The 17,521-nt window shown below is 41.6% G+C and overlaps 2 protein-coding genes across 2 annotated transcripts; one reads left to right on the plus strand and one right to left on the minus strand.

Moving 5' to 3' along the window:
* Positions 1-920: 920 nt before the first annotated feature.
* Positions 921-6,572, minus strand: yellow-e (L-dopachrome tautomerase yellow-e). Its single transcript, XM_017166018.3, has 3 exons — positions 6,407-6,572; positions 1,876-2,702; positions 921-1,816 (listed from the first exon to the last, which is right to left on the minus strand). Exons 2-3 carry the CDS (start codon positions 2,685-2,687, stop codon positions 1,036-1,038), a joined length of 1,593 nt encoding a protein of 530 aa, XP_017021507.1. The 5' UTR covers positions 2,688-2,702; positions 6,407-6,572; the 3' UTR covers positions 921-1,035.
* A 5,010-nt stretch (positions 6,573-11,582) lies between these two features.
* On the plus strand, positions 11,583-14,435 carry Ir87a (Ionotropic receptor 87a). Its single transcript, XM_017165899.1, has 4 exons — positions 11,583-12,450; positions 12,784-13,252; positions 13,313-13,835; positions 13,896-14,435. Exons 1-4 carry the CDS (start codon positions 11,583-11,585, stop codon positions 14,433-14,435), a joined length of 2,400 nt encoding a protein of 799 aa, XP_017021388.1.
* The last annotated feature ends 3,086 nt before the right edge of the window (positions 14,436-17,521 follow it).

Consider the following 17,521-nt stretch of genomic DNA (forward strand, 5'->3'; position numbering starts at 1 on the left):
GAGTCTGCGGTTACTTTTCACTGCGGTTGGCGTTATAATCAACTTTATCGCAGCGCCCTGGTTGTCTATAAAACTTAAAAGTAAATCAAGAAAAAAAAGCCACAATACTTATTTCTTCTAAATCATTTATATATCTGTAGGTTCTTCTTTCTGTGCTCGACACAAAAAATAACTGCTTAATATGCGGTGGACATTAATTTGAGGTTCTCTTCTAGGGGTATCTTTATCACATTTTAGTGTAAGTTGTGAAATAACTTTTTAAAGAGGTTATATGTTTAAACCTTTTTACAGTATGCTGCTACTTTCAAGTTCTCAAACGTTGTCTGCGAAAGCTACAACATATCCAGGTTTCAGTACCACGAGTGTCGCCTAAAGGCCGTGTCTCGGGATAAGGTGATCCTCAATATCAACGGAACTGTTCTCCATTCTGTAAATAACGTCTTTGTCCATGGCAACCTATATAAAAGGGAAAGTGGGTATAAGCCGTGGCTTCTAAAGGGTGTAGTGGATTGTTGCCGTTTTATGCGAAAAAACTATAACCCGGCAGCAAAAATACTGTTTGGACTCTTTAAGGAATTTACCAATATCAACCACACGTGTCCTTTTGTGGTGAGATTATCCTACATTTTTCTTAAAATTCAAGCTAATACTTTATTTTAATGCCAGGGACCACTATATCTCAGGGGATTGTATCTGAGACCTGAACTAATGCCCCTTCCATTTCCAAGTGGTGAATATATGTTATCGTTGAGGTGGTTCGTGGACCAAAAGCACCAAGCTGATAACAATTTTAGTTTTGTGGTCGTCGAGGATATAATGAAATCCTGAATCTTGAAGTTCGTGTAAATGGAGGATACCTATGGTGGGAAAAATTTAAGGGAATTCCCCATTTTGCCCTTTAAAGAAAACAAGTGTAGGCATTTTTCTTTAAAGTAATTTAATCAATATACATTTACGGAGATTTATTTACATCGGCTGCTCTTCGCATTGCGCATACGCAGCGTGAACACAAGTTAAGAGCTGGTTCAGCCATTCCTACTGCTGTCCCGCCGATCTCGTGGCCCGCTGATAGTAGTAACCACTGTGTCGTGTGGTGTAGGCTGTGGGTGGCAGCGAAACCACCCGTGTAGTGGCCCCCGGAGCTGTGGTGCCCACCAGGGTGTCCAGGTAGGAGCGCTGATAGTTGTCCCTGGTGGCCTTGCTGGGCGGAAAGGCCTCGCCCTGGTTAAGGGCCGTAAAGGGATTGCGGGCGGCATAGTTTACGATCCCGCCGGTTTCAAACTTAAAGGGCGTCTTGGTAGTGAAGGGCGTGGTCAGGCCCGGACTGGTGAAGTAGGTTTGCAGGGCATTCGTCGAGGTCTGGGCATGGGTATTGTAGACGCCGTAGTTCAGCAGGCTGTTGTGCGTCGGCGGGGGAGGCAGGGCTACCCGATGGCCCAGTAGGGAGTTTCCGGCGGGCAGCTCCAGTCGGACAATGCGGTTGTTATACTCACTGGGATTTAGGTTCTTCAGGAAGAATCGATGGAACTTTGAAGAGATGGCATAGATAACGCCCGGTTCCGACCTAGTGGTGATTATATCGGCCACGAACTGCAGTTGATCCTTATCGTAGGCCAGCACGGATTGCTGATTGGTCGTCGGATTCCATGAGGCAATCGCTGTTTCGCTCAGCGGGCTGAAGATTAGGCTGCTGTCGAACGGCGAAACCGAAAGACCAATGCCCTGGGAGCTCTTCTTGCCCACCAGTTTTACGTCCAGCATTTTGTTATCGGGCAGAGGACCCGCTCGCAGGACATTTTTGTGTACGGAGAAGACTCTGTAGACACAGAAAATATTATAGTAAATTGTTACTAATCTCTTCTTGCGATGACTCACCTATCCGTGGCCAGAGGCTGAAAGTACACCACGCCAGTGCGCTCGTCAAAGGTCAGTCCTACCACTCCGTCCATCAACACGAAACGGTGCTCGTGGATCTCCGACTGGGCAAAGTCCGGATCGGGATACATGGCCGGGTGTGACACCCGCCAGGTAACGTCCTTTCCGCTGTCGTAAACTATGATGCCCGGCTCCACGGTGTCCGTGATGTAGACGAACACATCGTCGCATCCCTTGGCCGTTGTCTCATCGATCACCATGTTGGTGAACAGGGACTCCCCACGCAGGACCTCCGGAGGGAAATCGATTCTGCGCACCACTCGATCCGTGGCCAAGTCCACCACCAGGATCTTTGGCGGGCAGGTGATCTCGAAGTCCTCCAGGGAGCGTGAAACTCCGGCATCCAGCAGCCAAATGCGATTGCACGAGTCCACGCGCAGGCGGTACACAGAGGTCAGGATTAGATCGCTGCAGTTGAAGTCACTGCGACCGGTGTTGGAGAAGGACCAGTCGGGGAAGGCTTGCAGGGTGGGGGAGTCCCCGAACTGCGCCTTAGACACCCAACTTACAGTGGAGGATACGCCCGAAAAGAGCTTCGGCGTGGCCACAAAGATGCGATCGTCCGTTACTGCGACTCCCGTGATCAAAACATTTTGGGGACTAAAGAAGTTGGGATCGTTGATCGGCGCCTGGGGCTGGAAATTATAGCGTAGGAGCTTCCACTGCTTGGCCACCTGTAGCCCAGGTGCTAGAGCCTGACTCGCTTCCAGCCAAAGGAGCGCACAAGTCACTCCGACGAGGATTCGGAACATGGCAAGCTGGGGGAACTGTGAAGTAAGGAACACAAAACTGGAATTACTGGATGCTGCTGTAGTCACAACCAGACTAGAACTTAAACTGCCTCCACTCGGCGATTGGCAGCCGCTTATCTATCATTTCTATTTCCGGCCTTTTTTCCGGACAATCATCAGCGGAGGAAATCGGCAACAGAGATTTTCCCAACATTAAAATCGCATCTTAAAATAGTTTTGATTATTGAGAATAATCTAAAGGCTGCGACACGGTAACAAAATGACTTCATTTAACTAATTAATGAATATATTTATGAAATATATTAATAGATTAAAGTCAAAAAGGGAAAACATGATCTTATATACTTCTCTGAAGTTGTTTTTAGGCCTCTGTATGAACTCATTGAACTAAAATAAATTTTCCAAGAAGTATACCTTTAATTTATTGCCTAAGTTTAACCGAACCTTCTTGCTTTTAATGTAAACTCATTTTTTACAGTGCAATAACTTTGGAAACCACAGGCCATAAATGAATAATCAATCAGAGAAGTATGCAAGACCCTGGATCGTGATATTGCATGAATTAACCCCGACCGATTAGCAAGTCGTACTTAATTAAACTGCAGACGATTCATTTCTAATTGGCTATTTATAATCTGCATACAATGCCCTAGCATATTCTGTAGGATTCCCAGGCAGTGCCATAGATCAAAGTGGTACCAATACCACTTAATGGCCCCCAGAGATATTCAGACAAAAGCCCTTTCTAACTAGATACAGCTGGCAGATACATATTGGCACTGTTACAGATTGCATGTAAATGTGCCAATTCCGGTGCCAACGGGGCCGGTATGTGGATTGCGGAGTGCAGAAAACCGAGTGGGCTTGGCGATTGTATGCAAATGAGTCTGGGTCAGTTCAGGCGTCAACACGAGTGCACGGATTGAAGTATCCGTATCCATCAGATACCTGCGCTTGCATCTGCATCTGTTGGTGTCTTACAGCGTGCGACTGGAATGACGTATGTGTGTGCTTTAATTTCTCACGCCAATGTTATCCCAGTCACGAACTAAATAGCCAGTTGCAGAATTGGCACTGTTAAAAATTACTAGAAAAAAGGGCCAATAAATAGATTACAGATACAGGTGAGAAAATCTGCCAAAGTGTCCTTTCCCCGAACTGCATGTCTTAAAATTGTGTAACACGTTAAATCATATATAACAATTTTAAGAGCTGTTTTTCTTTCAGTATCTTTTGGTGTACCTGTAACACACATGGGTTTTTTAATTACTGAGCGAGCTTTGCAATTGTCGGGTAACAAGGAACTGACAGTTTGATTTGCTGCCCACTAGTTAGAGCAAAATTCAAATGCTCGGACATTTTTTGGCCAATGTGGGCTGTAGTGTTTAATTCCGTTCAAATCACATACTATTACTCTTTACGATTTGATATTTTCGTGGCTACCAAACTCCTAGACTCGTTTGGGCCTGGCCAATTGCAGACAAACATGGCATGAAACTTTCATTGGCGCGTGCCGTTATAAGCAGTTAAAGATAATTGAATTTTTGTAATTTTCCAGCTAGCTTGCCGGCAGCACACTGGCATTTGATGGATTGTGTAAAAAAAAAAAGAGTTAAAAGTCAAGGCTGATCCCGGCGCCACACGCATCCGAGAGATTTATTTCTGCGTATCTCTGCACTTTACATAACACTTGTGCAACGCCAAGCGGAAACCCGAGCTGTTTCCCAGCGAAATAAATGAAAAGTGGGCTTTAAAAAAAAGTAGAAAAAAGAAGCGAAGAAAAGCCGCCTGGCTTTTTGTCACAAGTATCGGACCCGAAGGGCGGCAAGCGGAACAAAACCATTTAAAAAAAGTTTACAAGTCAAAGTTACAAGCCGCAAACCCACTAAGCCACTTGTCTTTTTTTTTTTTTGTGATCATGTTATTATTATGTTTTCTTTCATGTTTTGTTTGCGGTAATGTTAGCATTTCGCTTGATAGCCTTTCATGTTGATGGGCCATGGCAGGCCATTGAAATTTCGCTTAATTTTCGTTTAATTTGTATATTAAATTTGAGCACGAAGCGGTTCGAAAGCGTATGCTGAACACGGCTCCGGTGCACGATAGAAACCTCACAGGAAAATTATTAAATACCGGTATTGAAGTTAACCTTTTCAGCCATGTCTTGGTTTGATTTTTTATTTTTAAGGCAGGTTTGATCACTGATTATATTCATAATTCGTTTCTGGCTTATTAAACTTTGTAGAACCGATTTAGAGACTGTGCAAACAAATCTTTAAAAGTTTAAAGAGATTCTTTCTAAAAGAAGTATCTCAACAAAGTAGATGTACAAGTCCTTTTATGTTCTCAGCTTACTAACTAACATTTTATATATTACAAAGTATATAAAATTCAAAGATAATATATTTTGTAATATAAGTCTCATATTCTTTCTTCATTATAATAAACCTTACCATGGAAAACCCAATTACTAGCCCTCACTATTTCTATAAATCTTTTGCTGAATAACTTCCCAACAATGGCTTGATTTCCTTTATATTTCAGCAGACACTTCAGACTCAAATCTTGGCGAGACAATTGAGTTAACAAAAGAAATTTATACATTGTGGACCACATCTAGACAGGTCATTTATTAATAGGTCCCTTTGAGATATGCCCAGTGCCAGCTGGGATGTGATGCAACAGAATGGACGGACGCCGGAGGCCAATTAAGAAAAATAACTTCAACCCAGTTGCACTAACTAGTACTACATACTAGTGCTGCTACATGACGCGGCTAACATGAATCCAACTGATCGTGTGTGTTGCCTTATCTGAATCTGTTTTGCACCTTGTCAGCCAGCGTGTTCTCACGCGTTTCACGTACTTAAAAAAAAAAATGCGACCAAAAATGTTCCACAATTGAGTTGTACTATTTCAACGATCCTATTATTATGATTATTATTTGAATTGGCTATTTTTGGAGTTCTCATAAAAGCATCCAACTGCTGCGTAATTGAGCGGAAAGCATTTTGGCGAAGGTTGATTAACACCTGCTTGTAAATTTCGTGATTTATTTGCAGGCAGCGGAAAAGGTCACCGTCGCACAGCTTCCTTAAAACCGAATACCAAACTTGCGAGTCGCGACCATAAATCCCGTCTAAATTAAAAGTCACGTCGAGTGGTTGGCTGCACTTTTTGGCTGCGATCGATTTTAATTGGTACCAAAAACAATGCCAAACCGAACAGAAATAAATGCGTTTGCCAACTAAACCTAATTAACACAGTTCCGTTCTCCGGCTTCAGCGGCTTCTTTTGGCCAACACAAACACACTGACACACGCGATCGGAGCATTTGGCTAATAATTCACAGAAATGTGCAACCGCAAAGCGTAGCGTACCCTTGGCTGCGATGGCAATATCGCTATTGATTTGCCAATTAACCCGATGGGCATGTTAACATGTTTTTTTTTTTACGGTATCAAAAATTCGGGCGGGCGGTGAGAGTGGCATTGGCAACGCCTCGAAATCGAAACTGAAGTGGATCCAAAAATCGAAACTGCTGGCATTATAACTAAATGCATGGCAATTTGCACTTTAACCGTTAGAAACCGCACTTCGCGACGTGCCGCGTTCGTTGCCTAAGTCTTTTGTTTTTTCTCTTTTCTCGGTTTTTTTTCTTCGTATTTTTGTTGTTGCAGGCAGGCCAATTTGCTGCTGTTCATCTGGCATTAGCTTACTGTTGTGATACACTTTCGGTGGCTGCAGCTGCTGTTTGCTAGACAAATTCACTTTCTAGCCGATCGCGCGACACGTCTGAGCGTTGCGATTGCCGTTTTGCGACTGCGCTCCGTTAGCCAGGCGCACCGAATTTTATAAGAGTGTCGTGTGTGTCTAAGACAAGCGTTGTCTGAAACTCCATCTGGGACTGGGGCTCCTTGCTGGGGGGGCTTGCATCTCTTATATCGCTCATACGCTCCGTTGGCTTCCGCACATTTGCATTATGACGCTGCTGCTGCTGCTGCTGGCAAGTGCGGCCCACAAATTGTTGTAATTCAGTTGTTATTTTTACAAGCGGCAATTGCGTTGGGGTTTCTCTCTTTACAAGTTCATTATCGCTATCGGGTCGCCAGCAACAATGCCAATAAATAAGTCACTTGATTTTATTTTCGCATTTTCGGGTATTCATTGGTATTTGGGTATTTATATCGGGCGGCTGTTTTTGTCAATGGAGGAGAGTCCATTGTACTGGGCGATACCCGATGATGGGGCGGAATTTAAGGTAAACAGACAGTTATAAATTAAATGTACTCAGGAGCGGGGCAATTAAAATGCCACAACCTGTTCCAAAGGCCTGTTGATAAGATTTGTTTTGCAAATATGTTAAGAATATATACGGCATTTAAATTTTAGTAATTGCCATGTCAAACTTATGATTTATATAGTGCCTTCTGTTGATTATAATAATTATTCATATTTGCTTTACTATCTTTAGTTTTAATTGCCTTTTTTGCTAGCTTACTCAGACTGGATTTCCACTGAGGCTGAACTGGATTCGAGTTTCATAACATGGTCGGTCGGTCGGTTGGTTGGTTGGTCGGTCTGGCCAGGAACCCATTTACATTTGACCAATATATCGCAGCCAGTGAAAGCCCACGGGCCGAGGAGCCGGCTCTTTTGAGGGACCAACTTGTTTGCTCCCAATTGAAAATGGAAAGCAATCCGAGCGATTTACATTTTTTGGGGCTCCAATTGAAAAACCGAAAATGTTCTCTGGCGTTGCTTAGCTAACCCAAAAAAAAAAAAAAAAACGTGAAAAGCCCCACTTAAAAGGGGTTATGCAAAAAAGGTGACTGCAGCCGCTGACGCCGGATCGAAACTGGTTTTCGGGCAGAATTAGCCAAGTTAGCATTAACTGCCTCGGTATTTGTTTTGCATTGTGACACATGTGGGATATTTGGAGGCAGTACCAAATATCCCACTTGGGGTGAATTTGTGCGTGGATGAGTGCTGCTGCGGCATTATCACCCGATGATTACTCTAATTAGCAAATGTAAGCTCACTGCCCCCGTGGTGGGCCAAGCCCCACATGGCGACATTCACTTTGTTATTGGCACTCTTTCTTCTTAATTACGACTTTTTGTTGTTCAGCTTTTCGGAGAATACTTACTGCGGCCAAAGTTAATACCGAGTTACGATCTAAATAAGCACTTATGTGGTACCGGTTCTAAAGTCGATCGCCAGTTCAAGGCTGTGCTGCCAATGTCAGCCAACATGGTAGAGTAAATATAGTGTGATATAATCACGTAATCGGAGCAGGCCGCGTCCTATGTTACGACATGTGAGCCGGGCGGAAACGTAGGTGTTTTGTGCCTGCCCCGGGGCGACTCGCGGCTATCAAAACTATCACAACTATCACAGCACACAACTGTGTTTCCTTTCACAACAACGCCCTGGACCGATGCTCATTAGCTTGGCTTGGCTTGGGCATTTCGAAAGTAACCAATCCGCGGGGAAACAAAATCTGCGGCAGGTCTTTCTGCCGGCCACTCGCTCCATATGACTCGGTGACGATCAACACTTGAAGATTAATAGCCGCAACGTCTTGCACTGACACTGGAGTGTGCACGGGGAGAAATATGATAGTTCGAAAAAAAAAAATAGTAAAAAACAAAACTGGAAGTATTTAATATTTATATCATATTATCCAACAATTTAATCGAAGAGAACCAGTTCTGAAGAATAGTATATATAGTAAAAAACTCATTTTTAACATGAAATTATTAGAATAAATCAAAATATCACAAATCAGAAACAAGTTCCATCCCTAAGTGTACAATTTAAATTTTTGTGCAATTTTTTCCCCTATGTATCTTAAGGCTATAATCACATATCTCCCCTTATTGCGACCATTACGAAATGAACTCTAAATATGCCTCGAATTGAGGCCTTCTGGACAGCCAGTCCGCTAGCATTCTCCGAATGCCTTGTCATCGTCTTGGTACTTGTGGTCGACGTGCAATTGCTTCATTTGCGCATTCTGCGCGCACAAATGTGAGTTTAATTAAATCAATCCAAACGGCGGAGGCGAACTCTTGTCGCCTGTTGACAGTTTCATTACCGGCACTGTCAGCGCGACAAGGTCTTGACAAATTCGCTGAACATTTTTTGTAAACATTTCGGGCATTTTTGAGGCTTTGGCGGACCCTTTTGCTTAAGACATTCTAAGTGCCGGATCTTAATCAACTAATATCGCGATCGCAGCACTCGGTTTTAAGCGCTTTTAATGGCCCTCTTTAAGTGCCTGCCTTTTGGTTTTCCATAAATGCGGACCATTAGACCAATTAGGCCAATGTGGCTTGAAGGCTCCACCTCCGCAGAAGGTGTGCCAACAGCCGGTTTCCCACAGACACAGATATATGTATATGCATGGCCACAATGGTATTATTGACTGACTTTGTGTGGCGCTCACTTTCGTTTTCCGTCGATTGTGGATACCACCACCGGATTATCAATATCCTCCAATGATAGTCGAGCACCAGTACTCACCGGCCTGCTCTGGTGTGGTCGGAGCGTTATTATTATTCGACGGTTTGCTCAATAAATCAATCTCGTAGCTGGGAGTATATGCGGCCACTAGTTACCCCATCATATATACATATACACGAACAAATATTCAGATATGAGTATTTCTATTCTCTTGACGAAGGTCAGCACCATGCCAAAAGTGCGGCTGCTGCAACTGACTCTGACTTTGACGCCTGTGGCCAATCCGAGGTAATTCAGACTTAACTGGACCGATATAGTGCACACAAAAAAATGTAAGTTTTATAAAGAATATATTTTTTTATTGTTTTTGGCTCACAAAAGGAGCGATCCGAATGAAGCTGGGATTGTATATACAGGGAAAAAAAGATTTAATTGATAAAAAATTAATTCGATATAGTGATATTTATTCATGTAAACTGATATATTTTATTTATCGTTTAAAAATCAAGTTTATCCTATCAAGGATTTTGGTGCCTTAATATTAAAAAAAATGTATTTGAGTTATCAAAAGTACTTGTTATATCATATAATTTCCAATTTATAATTATTTTACTATATATTTTATTGGTTTCTGTGTAGAATATGGTCAGAGGCCAAAGCGGAGTACATTGGACACTGCATGCTGGCTTTGTTTTCAAACGTCAAGCTAATAAATTGGCCGAAATGCATGCTTTTGGCATAACGAAATCCGAATACCTTTTTTAAGTGAGTCATTGAATATATGTTTCTATGCTGCCCACAGCATAAACATAAATTATGGCCTCATGATTGGGTGGTAAGTTGAAGGAATAATTTTTAAATAGGTCGCTAAACCAGTTCGTGATAAATTCATTACCCAAACTTTAAGTTAACTAAAATTACAGACTGGGTTGTATAACAACGTATTAATAGTTTTCACAATCGAAAGAGTATAAAAATAATAATACATTTGTTAATTTGTATTAATCAACAATCTGTATACAAAAGCAAGTCAATTCTTTTGAGCTTCGGCAAAAACATATTTTAACAAATTACCATACCGACTTATCAAGTGATTTTTCGTTCCTTTTTTTGCGGTTCAATAATTCAATTTCAAATATTTAAGAACATAAAAGAGAGAGCAAGAGCCCAGACATAACAAAAACAATCAGCGTTTCGTATGACTCGCCGGGTTAATGTATCTCGAATATCTAACATACTTAACATATTTTGTAGCTCATGACCATAGAACCCAAACTGGCTTTATTTCTACCTCCAAACTAAATAAAAATAACAAAATCAAACTTGAATAATTGCCTGATTTGAAAATTAATCAATTGATTTCAAACTAATACCCTTAATACCAGCAACAATGCTATCTTAATTAGACCCGGATTAACTAATTGGATTTAAAAAGAAGAATTTATGTGTTCCTACAAGGTGTTAATGGTGGTTGCTCTCGGCGAATAAAACTTTAGAGCCCAACTCCAACTACTAGATGTGAAGTGTGCCATTTACGCAATAAAACATCGCAAAAAAGAGTGCATTTATGTAATATGTGGCCGATTTGCAACTTGCTAGATTCCAAATCACCAGCCTAACAACAAATTTTTCGTTTGCAAGCAGCTTGGTAATATTTTTCTTGATTTTTTTTCGTATTTTTTGGGCGCACGCGCTTTATTCAATTTGCTTATTTCTCGTTCACATTCGGAACGATGTTATTTATGGGCTGAAAATGTCAGGCCTTGTTGTCCCCGCTGGCCGCAGTGGCTTCAGTTTTAATGTCAAATGGGTAAAACTCCAGCGGGCCATGTGAACAAATGGTCTCGCTTCAGCGAGTGCTGCCTTTACTCTTGAAAACTTAATAATAGTTAATAAAAAGATGAATCCAGATATCAGACGTTCACATATAAAAAGAAAAATTAAATATCAATGAAGAAATGGATTTATAAAAGTAAATACAAAGAAGTCTCAAACTATTGTGAGTTCATTAAGGCAATAACCTATATGTATTTACCACAAAAACTCTCATAAACGCTCTAGTATGAACCAAATTTAGCATAAAAATAGCCAAAGTGTTAACACTAAACTGGAGCAACTGGAGTTATGGGGCCGTGGAAGAGGCAGATTGGGGAGATTGCCGATAAGACTTGTCGCAATTCAATTGGAGCGTCAGCGCTTATGACGGGACCATAAAAAACCTGGCCTAAACAAACAAAACCTCTCGATGATGGGGCGGGAAAATATTCCGAGACGAGGGGCCATATCGGGCCAGAGATTGAAAAATTAACATAATTGCAGTAATAATAATGGGGCTTGTCCCTAGGGGCGGCGAGTGCGTTTCCCGCCCCAATGGGTCCGGGGCGTGTCCGTGGGGCGTGGTCCACGTTTACTTCAATCGCTTGCGGCATGTCCACACCTGCGTATCGTTTTGTGGCGACCTTGCTGCTGCTGCTCCACGTACTGCAGCTGGAACCCGGGGCCCATGGCTTCGGGCTGAATCTGATGAAGGTACAGGGCGAGGACCGTGGCCAAGTAGCCTGCATCCTGGCCCTGCTACGCAAGTACTTTGACTCTGGGGATGGCCTCTCAGGATCCGTGCTGTGCTTCACGCGGAACTATCAGCTGCACAATATCCAGGACCAGCTGCTGAGGGGAATTAATTCATACGCGGAGTATCCCTGGACCCTCCTGGTCACCAATTCCCGGGAGGTTGCTAACTCCGGTGAGTTCCTGATGCCCGAGAAGCCGCAGTGTTATTTCCTTATAGTGGAGAACCTCGATGACGAGGACCTCGACGAGCTGTTTGAGCACTGGAAGAGCATGATCAACTGGAATCCTTTAGCCCAGTTTGTGGTCTATCTGGCCGCCATGGAGGAAACGGACGAGGAGATGACTGATCTGATGGTGGAGGTGCTTCTTACTTTCATGAACAAGAAGATCTTCAATGTGAATGTGATTGGGCAGAGCGAGGAGAACGAGTTCTTCTATGGTAAAAGTGTGTTTCCCTATCATCCGGATAATAATTGTGGAAATCGAGTGATATCTGTGGAATTACTGGATGCCTGTGATTATACAGGTGATGACAAACAGGAAGGAGAGAAAGAGGATGAAGATTACGAAGAGGGTGAAGAGGAGGAAGGCGGAGACCAGGAAGGCCCTGAAGAGGAAGTAAATACAAATAAAACGGAAAGTACAGAGCAAAGTCAAGAGCAACCATCAAATGATTATGAAAGTGGTGAAGGCAATGATGAGAGGGATGAACAGAAAAGAGAAAGTGAAGAAACTATTAATGAAAATGATAAAGTAAATGAAGTTAAAAGCAAGGAAGTTACTTATGATATTGTTGATAATGAAGAAGAAGATGAAAATGATAATAATAATAATGATATTCCATCTCCAAGCGAAGAAGCTGAAGATGCAGATTCCCAGAATCAAGAAGATTATAAAAATACAGATATATTTCAACGATATCAATCCTTTAGTGACAGCAGTGAAAACGTTACTGAAGCTCCCAGTGAAGTAACCAACAGTGAACAAATAGAGACTACTACTGAAGCTGACCCTGAGGTAGTTAGTACCACTGAGGTCAACATTGAAAACACAACAGACCAATCTGCTCAGAATGACACAGATGATGACAGCCATGTCAAAATATTCAAATCCAATTCGTCAGAGCCAGAAGCCATCATCGAGGAGTTCTATCGCGCCAAGTTTGAGGATAAATTCCCCAAAGATCTCAGTGGTTGTCCCCTAACAGCCGCTTTTCGTCCTTGGGAGCCGTATATTTTTCGTAACACTGAAGATGAGCCGGCGGAGGATTACTACTACGGCCTGCGAGGGGATGAATATGACTACAATGAGACATCTAGCTATGGCGAGTCAGAGGACGATAGCTATGGGAATTCCGAGGCAGAGTACGATGCCGTGGACACCAAGACTGAGACGAGTGCAAAGATCAAACTGAGTGGCATCGAGTTCCAAATGGTGCAGACCATTGCCGAGAGACTGCACGTGAACATAGAAATGCAGGGCGAAAACGGCAACTTGTATCACCTTTTTCAGCAACTAATCGACGGGTGAGCATTGTTAATATTTTATATATTACTTTATTGCCAAGACAAGCTTTATGGCCGCAGGGAAATCGAGATGATTGTGGGCGGCATAGACGAGGATCCGAGCATCAGCCAGTTCGTATCCAGTTCCATACCCTATCACCAGGACGATCTCACCTGGTGCGTGGCCAAGGCTAAGCGCAGGCATGGATTCTTCAACTTTGTGGCCACCTTTAATGCGGATGCAGGATTCTTGATTGGACTATTTGTGGTCACTTGCTCGCTGGTGGTCCTGGTGGCCCAGCGCGTTTCCGGTTTCCGGCTTCGTAATCTCAGCGGTTACTTCCCAATTTGCCTGAGGGTTCTGGGAATCTTGCTTAATCAGGCCATTCCCGTTCAGGATTTCCCCCTGACACTGAGGCAACTGTTTGCTCTCTCCTTCCTAATGGGTTTCTTCTTTAGCAATACGTACCAGAGTTTCTTGATTAGCACACTGACCACTCCGCGCAGTTCCCATCAGATTAAGACGCTCGAGGAGATTTACAGCAATCGCATGACCATTATGGGAACCTCCGATAATGTTCGCCACCTTAACAAAGATGGGGAGGTGAGTAATTATTATGAAAAATACCTCTTTCCTTCTACGATTTATGTGTCCCCATTCCAGATCTTCAAGTATATCCGCGAAAAGTTTCAAATGTGCTACAACTTGGTGGAGTGCCTCAACAAAGCCGCCCATAATGAACACATTGCCGTGGCTGTATCCCGTCAGCACTCTTTTTACAACCCACGCATCCAGCGGGACAGGCTCTACTGCTTCGATCGACACGAGTCCCTGTATGTGTACCTCGTGACGATGCTGCTGCCGAAAAAGTACCATCTCCTGCATCAGATCAACCCGGTGATCCAACACATTATCGAGTCGGGACACATGCAAAAGTGGGCCCGGGACCTGGACATGCGTCGCATGATCCACGAGGAGATCAATCGGGTGCGGGAGGATCCCTTCAAGGCTTTAACCTTTGACCAGTTTCGTGGCGCCATTGCCTTTTCCTCTGGGCTTTTGCTAATGGCCAGTTGTGTCTTTGGCCTGGAGTGGTGCTATGTAGTGTATGTCCATCGACAAAAAATGAGAAGAATTAACAAGAAAAGAATAGCTAGAAAAAGGAATATCAAATTAAGAACGCATAACAAGCTTAATGGTTGATTAAATAAATAATAAATATAAAATATTACATATTAAAGAAAATACTTTTTCTCGAAAATATAAGAAAATAAAATATATATATAGGTACTTGTAAGATTTGTATATTTATTCCCACTTTTGGTAGTTACTAGAAAGCAATTTAAATCCACGGGGATTTAAAGCAACAGCAAAGCTCATCTAAGCAAAATCCACTCGAGAAGTTTATTTTCTGGCATTTAGGCGTGCATTCAGTGAAGGCAGAAGAATAATTGCAACGCTGTGGATGTAAGGTTCCTTCTAGACGTTCGCACTCCCGTAGTGCTCCTGCTGAGGTCGAAACAATGAAGCAGCCGATGAGGACACATACCAAGAGAAATATCGAAACCTATGGAAAAGTGCAAGATGGAATAAAGATTTTAAAATATTAAGGTTCGGTAAGAAAAGGTTAGTTACCTTCATTGTACTTGGATACAGGATTAAAGACTTTTAAAATATTTTAAATATTAAAATATGTAAGTTAACACCAAGCGGGTCACCGAAACTCTGCTGACGAACCATACACTGTGATCGCTTTATATAGCTTTGCCGTTGCTTTGATGATTACAATTTAAATTGGTTTTTTTCAAGTGCGAACTGATAACCTTTGTTAAAACCCAACGAAATGTCTACATTAAAAAATAATGAATGCGAAATCATATAGTTTCTAAATAATAGGAATTCGGGCACAACCTTTAAGCCTTAGGATTTAAAAGTCAGCCAATAATCATAGAAAAACTATATATGAAATCAATAATTTATATTCGACATTTGGATTTCGTGGAATTTAAATAAAGTTTAACGCCAAGTAGTAAACTCTTTGATTAGAATGTTAGCTTAATCATTATGCTTTACAAAATATGTAATAAATAATATTCAAAATTGAGACAAACAAAAACTTATATAAAACAAGAATTGAATTTAGGTTTCGTGGAATTCGGGAGCTAAATCTGAAAGGAAGGCCCATAAATCAATCTTTTTAATAAATATTTATGTTTACAATGCTGCAGTAAATTGTACTTACCACTAAAGTTTACTCATGAATGTTTTCTATTCTATAGGTTCCATGTTTTTTTAATGATTTCTTTGAAAATATACTCAACACACAAATTAAATAAAATTCATTAAATACAAATTAAATACTAAATATGTCGAAATTCAGCTTCAGCATATTCATAAATATATGCTTTATATATATTAATATTTCTTGGCACAATATTTGATTTAAAAATACAGATTGCAATACACCGTGGAATGCAGTCTACGTCGCAGCTGCACAGGGAAAAAATATTTAACATATTTATACAACAAGTTAATCTTTAATTTAACCTCTGAAAATTCTTAAAAATATTATTAAAATGCCAAATATTTTACAAGCTTTTACACTTTATTACTGATATTTAAACATGGTATAACATAACATATATAATAAATATATTTAAAAAAGGGAAAAATATCCATAACGTGACTCTCAGTGTCTAGTACTCAAAATCCGTATCCGAACTCATTATGGCACCGGCTGCTGGCGCTGCGACTGCGGCTGCTTGTCAGGGAAGCGAACAGGCGCGCACGCCGCCAACGTCAAGCTGTCGTCGGCATTCGCCTCCGTCGCTTGGCGCATCCTTAAAAGGTGGTGGTGGCGCGGCCCAATGCTCCGACCAGGCCTGCGCCCGGCGCTGCTCCTCCGCTCTGGCCTGGCCTGGTAGTGCCTGACTGGTGCCTCCGCTTCTGGCGGCTCCTCTGCCCCCAAACAGAATCTAGTGGCTCGCGTATATGTAAATATTTTATAAATAATATTTTCGGGCAGCACATTTGTTGCAGTATCATCAAATTGGCAGATTTTTCTTGCTGCCGGCCAACACAATTCAATCAGCTGCTGGCCAGCTAATGTGGGCCGAAAAGAAATGTCCGAAATACACAGGCGATAACATACATATGTATAAGCAGCACTCGTTGTATTTCTATATTGTTGCCGAGAGACCAGCAGAAGCGTTGTGGTAGACTGACTGCTGAATGAATGGCACCCAACAAGGCGTTGTGAAAATGTTTGCCGATTACTCAGCTGATAGTGGCGAAAATAGAGTGAATGAACGACCGCATATGTATATATTTGGGGGACATTATAAATAATTTATTGGATACTAAGAGGTCTTAGAGAGCGTCATCTTTTGAATGTTGAATGTATTTTAGGTTAAAGAAGAAAACTGGAGGAAATTTTGGTCCAGTTTCAGCCTTGATAGATAAAGTAAAAAATGTGTAATGTTTGTATTTAAATGAACAATTATTTTATATATAATACATAAACCCTTTCTTTAGGTTGCCTTAAATGTTATCTTATACATTTATATTAATTTTTTTAGCAGGGCATCTCAATTAGCCCTATTTAGAAATGCTCTTTTCCTCACCTGCGATAACTGGCCAATCGCATATTTATCTAAATTTAAATATATATATGAATTTCGTGAGTTCTCTATTAAAAATAGAATTCCATACTCTAGATACGTTTCTGCGCGTAAGCGTCAAAGAATCTCTTGCAAAAACGTGAGAGCGCACGGTTTTCATTTTATTTATTTTAGCTTTTCCCTACGATTTTTCCGCCCACCCACTCACGCACTCTCTTGGAAATATCTTTTCTGTGAGAATTGTGTAAACAACAGCGAATGTTTTCGTTTTTGTTATTATTTTTAAAAATTCCCATAGCACCATATAAGTCAATTAAGAGTTTTGATCATTAACTGAATGCTTTTTAATGATCTCGTTCGTGATTAATGTGCCAAAAGAAAAACGAAAAGCAATAGTTTGTGGCATATTTAATTGATTTCATTTTGGCCGACCGACAATCTGGCAAATCTATAAATGCACCGCGCGCTCTATTAACAATTTTCGGTTTGCGTTTATGGCTTTTGAATCCCTAACCAGCCAATGGCTCTGCGCACACCCACCCAGGAAAGCGGCCCACACCCAGCAAATTATGGCCGAGAGGAGAATGCGCTGCGGTATATAGTTTTGGTTTTGTTTTGAAATTCTTATTTCTAATTGCGAGTGCGTTCTCATCAGCGCCGAGAGATTTC

This window comes from Drosophila kikkawai, chromosome 3R (genome assembly GCF_030179895.1).
Source record: "Drosophila kikkawai strain 14028-0561.14 chromosome 3R, DkikHiC1v2, whole genome shotgun sequence".
Taxonomy (NCBI): Eukaryota; Metazoa; Arthropoda; class Insecta; order Diptera; family Drosophilidae; genus Drosophila; species Drosophila kikkawai.